The following is a 14,228-nucleotide window of genomic DNA, read 5'->3' as shown; positions in this document are numbered from 1 at the left end:
ATTTAGCCACATTAAATCTCTGTAAGCTAATTTATGTGTTAGGCTCAGTAATGTTTATTTTTTTTCCAGAATATGAAATCATAATTCACCAGATGTACCAGTAAGCAGATATCTATGTTCTGAGATGGGATCTGATTATTTTACCAGAATAATGCATGACTTCATGTAACACTGGATCACAAACATTTATCTAGGTGACCAAAAATAGATGTACAATGGAAAAAAAAAACAAAAGAAAAAAAAAATTACAGTGACCCAGGATTTTAAATTTAAAGAAGTGGATTTTTTCTGCTATGACTGAATCGGTTACCTGAAATCAACATGATCCAGCTCCATTTACCTTGAAGATGGTAAAACTAGAGGTAAGAAGTGTCATAAATACTTCCTGAACTTTAAAGGTAACTCAGAGGAGGAAACTTGTTCTTTGGTCCCATAAATCTGGCAAAACTTCAGATTGCCATAAGGTTACTACAAAAAATATTAACAATGGACTTTTGTCCCCTCAGTGTCATTTGAGCTCCTTAAGAAGAAAGTTTTGCTTACAAAACTTTTCCTCCATTTGGATTGTAAAAACCCTCAGATCAAGCTCACCAACAGGTGGAAGAGTTAAGCCAAATGAAGTCTGTTTTCATTCTTATTCAATATAAACCTATTTATATACAAGTCTATTAGTTTTTGGGTTTTTTTTTCCACCTAACTGCATGATAATATGAGAAATATTACACAGTGTAACCTTCAAGGAACTTTAAGGGAACATTCTTTGAACAGTCCTTAAAGATTATGACTATGTAAAGCTTCAGGAACCTTCAGGCAAACGCTATAGCTATTTTCATCAATAGCTTCCACTATCAGCACAAAAAAGATGTTCTTGTTGACCTGCTCTGTTGCTTTTTGGTAACTCACACATACCATACCAAGCTGCATTAAAGAAATATCACATAGGTTTCCCACATCAAAACTCTGTGCTTCTGTCTCATTTTGATGGCAATCATTGTGAACATTCCTGGAACTGGTGTTGCCCTTTAGTGTCCTGGGACAAAGAACATGAACTTCACTTTTTTTTTTAATCCTGTGGCATCACGTAGCAGCTGCATTTTGTTTTATGGCCTTCTGTCACACACCAGCAACTGGATATCACAACACTTGCTATTATGAACGCACAACATGGCTGTCTTACAAAATAAGTCCATGAGAGGAAACAAGGAAAAGAAAGGGAAGGTGACAGAGCAAGAGATAAGACACGTCAACATCAGACTGACTTACTGGCTGGAGAGAGCTAAGAAAAGAGACAGGATGCAACATGAGTACCGAACAAGCCTTTGATAGGGGATGCCAAAGTGCAAATATCCAAAGTTTAGTAATTTCGCTTTAATACCCGTCGGTCGACACCACAATATTAGCTTAGAAAACTTATAGCTACAACAATAGCTGCACAATGTTAACAAAAAAATTTTTTCAAATTAACAATCAAGAAGAAACGTTCTGCATCCATTTTAAGTCCTTAAGCAATACCAAGATTTACTTTTTTTATTATAATTGTATCTTTGCTGATGAACCTGTTTTTATTTTTTATGAGAGGGGTTGGTAGTGATGGTAATATTCGCTTGCCTAGAGCTTCTGTTATTGTTGTAACTACAGTGCATTTCACTAACTTCTGCTTGTCCCTTAGTCTGTTTTTTTACATGCTACTCAGACTCAGGTGCTCTCCAGTGGTCCAGAGTGGTCCATCCCCTCCAAACCATTTGAATTGTTTATTTCAGGTGGATAGTACATAGGTATTTTTCATCACACATCATAGATGTTGCTTTAGTTTTAACTTCGATCTTAGATTCGTAATAACTGTTACTTGCAAATGTTCAAGGAAACTTCCTCACTCTCTCCTTTTTCTTTTATTTAATAAGAAGAATGAAAAGAAACAGGAACAGTAAACCCATTCTTCATAGGCCAGGGTTTTTACAGAAAATATTGCCGATGAGTCAACCTCAGCACACCACTGTGAGCCATCTTTTACTCCTTCCAGTCTTCTGTCAACAAGTGACAAAATATGTGGGAGTCTGGATCTGAGTGTGGGCTCAGCCAGTTACTTTTTCTGGCCTTGGTGAAGGGCATAATGCCACAACAGCTTTGTGTAGTAGTTCCTGCTTTAGATTATCCAGGAACTGACTGTTTATCCTGATTTACCAACAGCTGAATTCATTTAGGACTCTCAAGGATCAGATTATATCATATCTGCTGCTGTACAGTGGATCAGATATTGTGTACCAGCTTTTAAATGTTTGCTGTTTCTACTGTTCAACATGTCACTATTTGAAATGTAAAAATAACAAAGAGAAAAATTTATAAGCCAGAAGTGATTTCAGGTTATTTAATAATAATAGGCTCATAGATAGAACACGCCGTAAACTTGCAAATAACTTGCCATACCCGTGCTATGGTAACTTAAGACCTATTTATGCTGGAGGCAAGAGCTCAAAGATTCCTATCTGATTTTTCCTCTTCTTTCTTTTTTCCTTTATTAACCTTTGAAAATATTAAACACCAGTTTTGTGAATCAGCAAATCAAAGCACCTTTAAAGGAAAAAGTGACTCACTTTTCTTTATTCTTCGAATTATTGAACAACCTTAGTCTTAAAAGGCTACTGAAGACAGGATTGCATAGATGACATACTGTGTATTTTTTTTTATTCTTGTAGTGCTCTTGCAGATAAGGTTCTCTACCTAATGCAAGGTTTTCCTCTAAGTTTTTTCCCCCTTAATTTAGGGTGGTCTCCCTTCCAGGTCCAGGCACGTTCTGTTGTGATCAATTTGGCTTTTACACATGTCCTAAGTAACAATCACACTTAAAAGATATTTGATTTACTGTACACAATATGTCTCTGATCTCCCTTTTAATCGCATTTGTTTTTACTTGTGTTATTTGCTTAGTTGTATTTTTTCTGTTTTAAGCATAGTGGTTGAATACAGCTGTAAAACCCTGCACTGCTCAGTCACTTAAGATCCTCTATAGCCAGTTTACATCTGTGGTTCAGTGCTAAATACATCTAATAGAAACTGGCTTAAAATAAAAACAGATTAGATAAGATTAAATTACATGTGACGATAGCTGGATAATGGCTTAACTGGCTCCTGAAACCCCTGAAACTTGTGATTAGTTGTTGACCACACCAGGTGTGGTCTATTTTAAAAGTGAGCCTGATTCCCTCTTTGTGAAGAAGATTTAAAAAAAAGATTCTGTTTGATCATGCCAGCAGTGACTGGTTAGGTTAGCTTAGCTTTGGCCACAAACTAACAAAGCTAAATTTCTGAGCTGATTTTCTGAGTCTGATGTCTCATATTACAACATCTTGGAAAACCATGATGGTGTTATTTCATGAGGCGTGGATCTTCTACTTGCTGATAGTGATAAGTCTGCTGTAAAACCACAGCACTGCGAGCTGTTCAGTTCTGTCATATGGACTTTGGCACGGTGCTGCGAGTGTGGTGGTCGTCAAAGAGCAGGAGCTGAATCTGTCTGGATCTCCGATGAAGGCAGGTCTGAGGGAAAGGAGTCTGGGGGTGGTGTTGGAGGATTGGATGGTGGCTGCAAGTCACTGCTGGGCCTCCTCAACTGTTGAGGACTCCACCTGTGTGACAGCTGCCTTCTCATACTCCTTCTCTTGGGTTTATGAGGCCGCCTTCTCTTCTCCTCGCTTGCTGCTGCCTGGGTCCGGTCACTCAGTGTGTCTGAGGACTCGTCAATATATGCCAGATTTTCTCCAAAGAAATCCAGCAGCTCACAGCCTGGGGAGGAGGTGGGGGTGTCATGAGAGGAGGATGGAAGGACTAGAAGGGGTGAAGGGGGAAGAGGGAGAAGGCTAGGGGAAGGTGTGAGATTGTGGCCACTGTTTGCTAAAGATTCAGTGTTCTTTGCCAGAAGCAGTTTTTCTATCTCTTGTGCTGCATTCAATTGTGCCACTCTCATTTCTCCTTCCTCTATGTTGTTGATGGTACTGCAAGGCTGGAGCTTGTGAGGTGCTGAGAATGACAAGGACAGTGAGGAGCCATCTGACCTGGAGTCAAATGCAGACTCAGACCCAGACAGGGACCCCTCCTGCATGGCTGCGCCTGCTGAATCCAGCTCGGAGGTGGAGCGGGCCACAGGGAGGGAGAATGAGCGGGCCAAAAGGTGATGAAAGGACTTACTCTGTCTCTGTACACTAACAGGAGGGTCAGTCCTGATCCTTTGCACTGTTATTGGGATTGTTGGCCCTCCAGCTACACTCATCCGTGGCCTGGTCTTGGCAGCAGCAGCCCTCTCTAGAGATGAGTGAGCCTCCAGCTGGCTCATGGAGCTGGAGAGGCCAGTCCAGCGATTTGGCAAGTGTCCATTCTCAGACCCCCCTCGAACCCAGTGTCCCAGAGTACACTGGGCCCCCCGGCGGATGCGACGACGCTCACTGCGTTTCCAACGCCGCCGCTGCAGAAGGAAAGGGTCATTGAATTCCAGCGGGTTTGGGATCCGGAAGTCCATGGACATGTTCTGAGTCCAGTCTGTGGCATGGGCCCTCAACTCTTCCATCTGAGGGAGGAAATGGAGAGTTTGGAGGTGATGAGAGACAAAATTCACTGCAGAGCCTTGTTAAGATCCCTTCTGTGTAACACTGTAGATCTCTCACCTCAGCACGAGTCCTCTTAGACAGCACCCTCAGCCAGTTGCCTATCATAGTGAGAATGGAAGCAAAGTAGGCAAGCCCAAACACTATCCACAACAACACCAGAGGCTTAAAGAAGTTGCCACCCTCATAAGCTCCTCCTGGAGGCAGAAAATTAGAATTAGAAACGTTTTAATGCTGTCATGTTCCAGAGAACAGAAACAGGTCTTTTGTCCTTTTCCAGAGCAAGTAGCTCTTTTTTCTAGTATGATTTGACAAAACCTTAAAAAAAGGAAGAATAGTTGTGCTTACACCACTTTTCATTGCATTTATAAGGACAGTTCAATAGAAGAGCCATATGGGTTTAGAAATGTTTCATGTGAATTAATCAGAAAGGCCCAAAGAGACAAAATTACCCAAAATATTGCAAGAGAAAGCATACAAGTCCAAAAGAGACAGAAGAGAAATGTTATTTTATCCTACTGTGGCTATCGTGATTTGTTGCATGGATTTGACCCTCTAGCAGAAAACAAGACAAGCCCACTGTTCTCAAAGCTGCTTTGTAACATGAGGTTGCATCTTTACCTGGCACATAATCTCCAAAGCCAACAGTTGTGAGAGTGATGACCACAAAATACAGCGACTCCAGAAATGACCAATTTTCTACTTTCTGAAACACAATTGTTGGCACGGCAAGGAAGATTAAACAGCCAATCAGGATGGAGAGAACTGCTGAGATCACACGCACAGTCGTGGGCCGGACCTTACGTTTCTATAACAGAGGAAACGGCATCAAATGCGATAGTGGAGCAGATATTGATTTTATGAGTTAGAATTATCAAACAGAAACGGACAGAATGAAACTTGACTAAATAAACCTGTTTTTCAAAACAATGAATCTAATTATTCTTTTTATAATAATAAAATAAGTTAAGATTAATCCACACCTGTCTACATCTTGACCACACATTTACATTTCATCGTCCTTACATTAAAATATTAGTCTAAAAATTAAAAAAAAATATTTGTAGTATTGAAGCCGTCAGCTTTCATATCCAAACTGTTCAAAAGATAGTTAAAAATTAAGTTATTAAACGGAAAAAAGAAGTATAAATAAACAGTAAAATGTGTCATCTTCTTCAGCTGCAGAACACCTTAAACAAAATCTCTTGTTTGGCTGCACAAGCCCGCAGATACAATGCAGATAACTATTAATGTCCAGCAGATTTGCACTGTACAGATATTAAATTAATTGACCCTTGCAGAAAAAGTTTCCTTCATGGAAAAGGATTAGGCAGTTAGATGGATACATTTACTCTAATAGCCATGGAAATATTTACATAATGCAAATACTCTACAAACTTGTGCCTGGGCTTCTTACATTTGAGTTGTGATTCACGTTAAAATAAAACTGAGGTTTGGTTTCTGCACAGAACAGACCATTCTCACCAAAAAGAGGGTCTCAATCTTGGCCACAGCTCTCCGTAGTACAGTGCCCATGTGGTCCCCCACTCCAGCAAGCAGTATGCCAAACATGGGGATGCCCACCAGGGCATAGCACACACAGAACAACTGTCCGAACCATGTCCGAGGTGACAGGTTCCCAAAGCCTGGATGGGAAAAAGAAGACAGCCAAATAAACCAATATGCACACACCAGATAAGAAGATATTTGTCTTGGTATTTCTTTTACTCAGTAGGTATACATGAGCTGTGCCCTGATAGTGAACATCGTTCAGTGCAGCACGCAATTTACAAATGCATGAAAAACATGAAAACTATGATGGGGCCATCAATGCAGACAGGTACAGAGATAAAGGTTAATACAGGTAAAACTCAAAAAATTAGAATATCCCTCAAAACTTATCTTTTTTTTCAGTAATTCAGCTTAAAAGGAGAAATAATATATAATATAGACTCATATGGAAAGTGAGATATTTCAAGCGTTTATTTGTTAAAATTTAGATGACTATGGCTACAGAAAATTAGAATATTACATGAAAGCAGTAAAAGAAAAAGGATATTTACTACAGAAATGTCGACCATCTAAAGAGTATAGTCATGCATATGAACTCAGTACTTGGTTTGAGCCTCTTTTGCATTAATTGCGGCCTCAATGCGGCATGGCATGGATGCTATCAGCCTGTGGCTCTGCTGGGGTGTAATGGAAAACCAGGATGCTTCAGTATTGGCCTTCAACTCTTCTGCATTGCTCGGTCTCATGTGTCTTATCTGAAGGAAGCATTAAGTGCTTTAAAATTTCCTGGTAGATGGCTGCGTTGACTTTGGACTTAATAAAGCCCAGTGGACCAACACCTGCAGATTACATGGCTCCACAAATCAACACAGACTGAGGAAAATTCACACCGCGCTTTAAGCTTCTTGGACTGTTGCCTCTCTATTCTTCCTCCAGACTTTCGGAGCTTGATTTCCAAATGAGATGCAACATTTGCTCATCAGAAAAGAGGACTGTGGACCACTGCCCAACAGACCAGTTAATTTTTTCTTTAGACCAGGTAAGATGCTTCTGATGTTGTGTTTTATTCAGGAGCAGCTTAACAAGAGAAATACAACATTTGAAGCCCATGTCCAGGATCCATCTGTGTGTGGTGGCTCCGGAAGCACTGAGTCCAGCCTCAGTCCACTCCTTGTGAAGCTCCACATTTTTGAATGACATTTTCCTGACGATCCTCTCCAGGCTGCGGTCACCCCTTTTTTTATATTTTAAATGTAGCGCTATACTGTCTATTAATGTTAATTGTGAGAAAAGTAAAATGTTTTGACTAATTAGACCTCATGGTGAATTTGGATCAGATCTTTTGAACATTACAGCAATTCTCTATTAAACGTGTTTAGTATTTATTTTAATAGCACATTAGGTTCGTTAATGATTTTGACACTGCTCGTCTTCATTTTTAAGCATATTGTAAACAATAAAACTTCCCCTCTGTGTGAGACCCGGTACTTACCTATGGTAGTGATGATGGTACCACAGAAGAAGAAGGCAGAGGCCCAGTCCCAGCGGGTGGTCAAGTTGCCAGGAAGGCTGCTCATATCCAGACCTGCATCTACTGCGGATGCCACTTCCTGCAGATGTGGGATGTTCATATAGATGCTAATCTCAGTTTAACTTCAATATCAATTATCTTGTTTTCATTATTATTCTGAAATTTGTGTGTATAATTAATAGATTGTATCCACAAAACAGCATATTTTTAATTATTAAAATATGAGAGACTGTGAGCAGCACAGTGATATAAAGCAGCAGTATCCTCGAACCTAAACAGAAAACATCTGCACCATCTAACATATCTGGTTTATATTTGACTTGTATTTGACTTAACTCAAGGTAGAGCTACTTGTCATGAAGCTGGGATGCTGAAACTTTATAGCTCATTGCTTTTTTATGATATGAAATAATTCTGCATAAATAATAAAAAAAAAAGAAGTTATTTTTATCTTTAATGCATCATATTATATAAGCTGCTCATGTGTAAACTAACAGCCATTTTTTTCTAATAACTGTAGTGGAGCACAATATTTTAATTCTGACATCCAGGGGAAAAGAAAAACAAAACAATTGAAAATGTTCGTATTTAAACAAAGTATAAGAACTTCAAAATCCTGCTGACATAATGAATTAGTTACATAACCACATTCACAGACGGAAAATTCATATGAAAGCCTTTTGACCCGCGGGCCTTCTTTAGAAGACAGGCTGCTTTCATGCGGGTGACATTCAAAGAGAAGTTGTGAAGATGCTAGATACTGTGAGGCTACAGTCATGTGTCATGCTTTTCTTAGTTTTACGTGGACTGAAAAGCATTAAATCACCAGCTCTTGTTAACATGTTTTATATGCTAGAAAGGCAAAACACCATGAACTATAGCTGTGTTTTATCACATTTGAAATACAATGCAACTAATTAAAACCTTAGATTCAAACAGCCAGTGTTTCACACCCAACAAACCACCAAAGCCAGTCAACTTGCAGGGTGGGACTAATGTTTTAGGGCTGGTGATTTGAGACAAAGTTTATCTGTCACTAACAAACAGCAAAAATAAACTAGGAGCTTTGAAAGGCTCTTGCTTTTTACTACAGGCACCAAGGATTAAACAAGTAATGGGAGATATATTCCTCCATAAAATGTTTTTCTGTCATAGTTGTCTCACAATCTCCACATTTATACAATCTTTAGGTCTGTAACATTCAAACACAACCAGTCTTCCCCGGTTACATGAATCAGGGAGAAAATGAGTATACTGCATGATGAATAAGGAGAAAAAAACTAATGCAGCAAAGCTGTTAAATAAAACATTTTTTAAATATTTTTTTCCACAGCAATTACAGTCCAAACCATGGATATAGACATCCAGGAAGGAGCCATGTTTCCAGACATACGTGCAGCTCTGACCTGCTCCTCAGGGAAACTGAGTCAGCAGACAATCGTGGCTACTGCTGGCACGGTCTTTATATACAGACTTTGCTTTTGTTAATTAATCTCTAAAGGGCCCTCTAAAGGGGTAGAAGCTTAATCAATGGCAGACAAAGTCTGTAATACTATGTAAATTTGAATTAAAGCAATGGAAGAGGGTTTTGATCAGTCTTAGTTTGCAGGATTAACTTTAATACTACTCACAAGAATCAAGCTGGTGTAGACAAATAAGTGTGTCTGATAATACCTTCACAAGCCTGTGGAAGTCCAACTCTGTGACGCAGGAATTATTAATGAGAAAGTCTTGCTTGGTCCTTAGTAAATGTTCATGTGCTGCACTCTCCTTAGGGGTCTCCAGGGTGACAAAAACAAGTGCTCCCATTCCCAGGTACAGCATGACCCCGGTCAGCAGGGTGGTGAGTGTGGTGCATCGCATCTTCTCCCCGCTGACACCCCTGGCCTTCCAGGGTTCGGGCTCCAAGCTCACAGGCCAGGGTTTGATTTGGGTCTTAGTCAGGATACACTAGAACACAGCTGGTAATAAACAGGAAGGACTTTTAGAGATGTACCGTGTGAGTAAGGATATGTCCAAACAAGATATATATGTGGTCTAGACATTAATAACCCAGGGTGGGAAAATGTTACAGAAAGTGTATAAATTGTGATTGGGACATAATCTTTACACTAACTAGTGCCATATGATGTGAACTTTCAGGGCTGCTACAGTTAAGGTTCCCATTTAAGTCTACAGTAACTTAAAGTCTATAAGTATCACTGCTGGTCTATGTCTAGGTTATCATTCATCCTTTTTTATTGACCATAAAGGGAGCCCTTTTACAATTGAATTTCTATTAAAAAAAGTGTTATGATCTTTCATTCCATTTTATGATATAATCCTTCAGCTGATTGAGTCAGCTACATCACGTGGGTCGCTTTAAAGGTTACAAAATTCTTGGCCTGAAATTGCCTTTTGAGGTTTTTTTTGTTTGTTTTCATGAAATGCAGGCTGTGTATTTTGCCTCCATCTCTTAAGGCCACAGGTAGTGACAAGGAACAAAAAGGCATTCATGGTAATAAATTTCTTTGCATAATATCTTAGTTTAAGAATACACGTCAAGGGTGTTTATAGTCTAGACTGGGTTTCAGTGGGAGATTATAAAAATGACAACAAGCTACATCAAAGCATTATCACAAAAGGATATTTTGTCTAAATCAGTGTGAGAATCTATTTAATCTTTAATAACCAGATATTCTGGTTATTCAGTATTCAAATCTGATCAACTCAGTTTGCTACAAAGGATAATAGATTGTAATTTGGCAGAATACAATGCAAATATTAACCATAATTTCTGACCAAAGACAAAATAATAAAGACTTTTTGAGGCTAGATGTAAAAACTTTTGAAATGCCCCTTTGATTTGTTAGATAAACAAATCCTTTCAGGTGAAGATGATTTTCTGTGTAACTCTGACACAGCAAGCTTCAGCACTGACATTAGGCCAGTTAAATTTTGAGGGTGCCAGAACACACACACACACACACACAAACCTTATACAATACCAAAAGTTAAAAAAAAGCATAAGCAGTCTTCATTTTCAAATGAGCTCTTTAATCTGCATTTATGACATTTGTCATGATGAATAATAACATTAACAGCACAAACAGTACCTTAACTTACTGATGTGAGGAGCTCATCCCATGTTAATACTTCACAAATTATGTGGCAGAGATATGGTGGACTCCTCTCGCCTCTTACTCGGGTTGTTTTTCTTCCAATTCAAGCCATTGGAACACTACGGCACACACACACACAGACAAACAAGAGGGTAGGTTAACTCATACAAAATTGGGTATGCAAGACGTAAATGCATAGCTGTGACATGGTAGTTTCCAGCTTCTTTTACATCAAGGTATGAGTAGTTTAAATAAGTGCTTACACTGCAGGGAATTTGTCATAATACACACAAAGCAGACACAAAGCAGGCCACCCAGTGATTTCAAAAGTAAAAGGCCCTGCCAAACCTCCGAAGACATGTCTTAACATTAATTGAAAAGATGTTTATCGCTTATCGTCACTATGCTTCTCGTGTTTTCTTTGAACTGTGTTTACCCTTCAGGCAGTCAAACAGGACTGGGATTTAGGAGCTTCTTGCCCTGGGTCAGCCAGTCCTGGTCACCACCACCACCACATTGACAGTGTTCTGAGATTTTGCAGAGTCTGGATGGCTGTTAGCATTCTGCTCTAATGGACTGCTGGCTTTGGTTCATGTGGAGAGTCTTGCTTTCTGCCCCTGACTGATATTATTAGTTATCACTGTCTAAACCTGCACTGGCACATTTTCATATTTTGGTAAGATACTGAGTGAGGGAAACTTGGAGAGAATAAAGGATGTGGCTGACTGGCTGAGATGTAATCTTAAGTTAAATATTGGAGCAGGTGGGGTAATAAATCTTGGGGTGAGCTGTTTGGAAAGAGGAATGACGCTGGGACATGATGTATACATGCTATTCTTAGGTTTACATTTACAATAGGTGTTAATGACAAATTCAACCAAACTGAGGTTGACTATAAAAATTGAGATGACTGTAACATTCATTTTATGGTCATGCAGATCAACGGTCCTCTTTAAGACATCCAAAATTCCCTGAAAGTGCTCCTTGGATTAAAAATGTGTTTTGCATGTTTGATTCTTAAATTGGATGTTTCATTGTGCAGGATGAAACAAGTGCTGCATTTGATACCAGACTACTTTTATACATTTATTTATTTTGTGCACAGCTTGACTCTCTAACACATAAGCAGGATTTTGTGACCTTGGGTTTAGTTCAGAAGTCAATTCATGTTCATTATTTAATATATGCACTGCAGATAAGGAAACATATACCCTTTAAAACTCAGGCTACGTGTAAATGCAGTTTTGTTCCAAAAACAAAGAAAGATTTTGCAAAGAAAAGCACCTGAGATGAAAAGGACTGTCTGTGGGAGAGGAGGTACGATGCACAAAATAATTTGCAATAAAAGGGAGAAAATAAAGTTGCTTTAGATGTAATTATGCCCAAAAGTATTCAGCCATGAACTAACACTGACATCAGAGAGTGATCACAGGTTGCAGCTCTGGACGTCTAGTTTATTCCTCTGGGAAAAAAATTATTCTCAATTATCCTCTGTTTTGGCTGACAGTTGGCTTTGTTGCAAACAAAACCAATAAGGAATTTTTCTAATAAAATGTTGATCAAATTCTACATTTACAGCAACACATGCATAACTCTTGAAATACTGTTGTGATGTACATAAAATCTTTTCTGCTCTTAAAGAGTAGTAGGGTTGATAGCGAGAGGAACATTATAAAGAACAGAATGATAATCTCTCTTTAAATGTGTACGACAGCATGCTGCTACATGTTATTTATTAAAAGAAACATTTGGAGAAATGGCCTCAGAGCTTTGTCTTCCAAGACTGAGCAAAATTCATGATAAAAATACACATTTCTGCTTATCATACAAAAACAAAGAACCTGAAACAAAAACCAACCCAGTGACTGACATTAATGGCCTTTAGCAATACTCCTAGAAAACATTAATAAAGCAAGCCTTACCTTAAGTTTGGGAAAAGTTTCCATCCAAGTTTGTCCCACACAGCATGAGCTTGTTCTCTCACCACTCAGCAAGCAGCTCTGTATGCGTGTGTTGTGCAGATGCATGAGTGCATGTGTGTTTTCTCCTTGGAAGGTGTTTTCCCCATTCTCGTGACCCTACAGCACTTAGGATCATATGAGGAGGAGGAGGAGATGAAGAAAAGGATGAGGCGGGATCTGCGAGTGCAAGTGAAGTCCATCACAGTGCTGTGAGTGTGATCAAGTGTTGTCACTGAAGAGGGCCCGGAGTTTCCTGAGCTGGATGTGTGTGTGTGGTGTGGGGGAGGGGGTAGCTCTCTTAAATCCATCAATCATCCAGTTTGTCTTTTTGGGAAGTAAAAAGAAACACTTGTCTCTTCAAAGTTATGGTGCACACACATTTTCTAACACTTGAAGAAGAAGTGGATCATGAAGTAAAACAGACTCTAAAGCAGTAAAATATTTCTCTTCCATCGACTCCTTTACCTTTAATCAAAGTCTGATCCTTCTAAACGTCAGCACCTTCTAAACAATGTGTTTATGACCAAGAGGCAAACGAGAGGACTTTGGTAATTGCTGAAACACTTATGTGATTTAGTCAAGATATTACAGTAAAAAAAAAAAAAACAAAAAAAAACTTTCTCTTTATTGAAACTTGCCACTCATTTAGACTTAACTGCACTAACGGAAAGAAAGAAGAAGAAGAAGAAAAAAAAAGAAAACTCCTCTCATGCAAAACAGACTTAACATCACAGATTAGGATTATTAATATTATATATAGATTAATATTATTAAGTGAACAGCCCAAGTACTCGAGTAAAAGATGCTTAAAGAGAAACAGTGGTTTCAAGAACAGCAAGTCTTTTATTGTAGCCGCAAACACAACACAGATACATCCACTTAAGTGTCAAAAATAAGGCAACAAAGTCAGTGTGTTTTCCTACCCTGAATCAGACAATCCCACCTTGCTGCCAGAGAAGACTACAGATCCCAGAGGTTTACAAGCAAGGGAGGGAGGTGAGGTGTGTTTTTGTATGCTGTGGGTGTCATGGTGGTAGATGAATGTCAGTAACTTTGATTCAAGCAAGAGTCCACAGTCTCTAAGTGAAGAGGCAATGGCGAGGGAAGAATGATGAAATTTAAATAAGTACACATCAAAATAAAAATCACAGCACTTCTAATACAAATGCTTCAACATTGTTTCACAGCTAGGCTACGAAGGATACTTTTATGTACATGGAAAAACTGATGCCCACTGCAAGTATTCCCCAGATTACACTGGACACGAAAAAGAAGAAAAAAACAAACAAAAACAAAGTTGCAAGCTGTTGAAGAGCTTTAGCAACAAATAAATCAAGAAGATAATTTATTGTTTTTATTATGAGATTCCCTCTTTTTCATCCAATTAAATCTGTGGAGAGATTCAAAGACGAAACTTTAAGACTGCATCTCCTGAAGATGGTAGGTCTGTGGTGTATGCAGTTGGTTTGCAAACCTTTTTTTATTGGGCCCTCAGTGGGTTTTTTAGCCTCTACTAAACAACACAATC

The 14,228-nt window shown here is 39.0% G+C and overlaps 1 protein-coding gene across 3 annotated transcripts in view; it reads right to left on the bottom strand.

The window, feature by feature from the left end:
* Positions 1–1,348: 1,348 nt before the first annotated feature.
* Positions 1,349–14,228, bottom strand: part of kcnk4a (potassium channel, subfamily K, member 4a) — a 14,370-nt gene continuing 1,490 nt past the window's right edge. Inside the window, exons 2-9 of one of the 3 annotated variants that reach the window (XM_041990122.1) lie at positions 12,662–12,825; positions 10,734–10,858; positions 9,313–9,599; positions 7,600–7,717; positions 6,072–6,241; positions 5,217–5,403; positions 4,656–4,792; positions 1,349–4,558 (exon numbers count right to left, since the gene is read on the bottom strand). In XM_041990122.1, the coding sequence (XP_041846056.1) occupies positions 3,488–4,558; positions 4,656–4,792; positions 5,217–5,403; positions 6,072–6,241; positions 7,600–7,717; positions 9,313–9,501 (1,872 nt within the window). In that variant the 5' untranslated portion in view covers positions 9,502–9,599; positions 10,734–10,858; positions 12,662–12,825 and the 3' untranslated portion in view covers positions 1,349–3,487. The remainder of the gene's footprint in view (positions 4,559–4,655; positions 4,793–5,216; positions 5,404–6,071; positions 6,242–7,599; positions 7,718–9,312; positions 9,600–10,733; positions 10,859–12,661; positions 12,826–14,228) is intronic. The other 2 variants (XM_041990124.1, XM_041990123.1) reach the window with 2 other exon arrangements.

The sequence above is a fragment of the Melanotaenia boesemani genome, chromosome 7 (genome assembly GCF_017639745.1).
Source record: "Melanotaenia boesemani isolate fMelBoe1 chromosome 7, fMelBoe1.pri, whole genome shotgun sequence".
Lineage (NCBI taxonomy): Eukaryota > Metazoa > Chordata > Actinopteri > Atheriniformes > Melanotaeniidae > Melanotaenia > Melanotaenia boesemani.
This window is presented reverse-complemented; position numbering and strand designations above follow the sequence as displayed.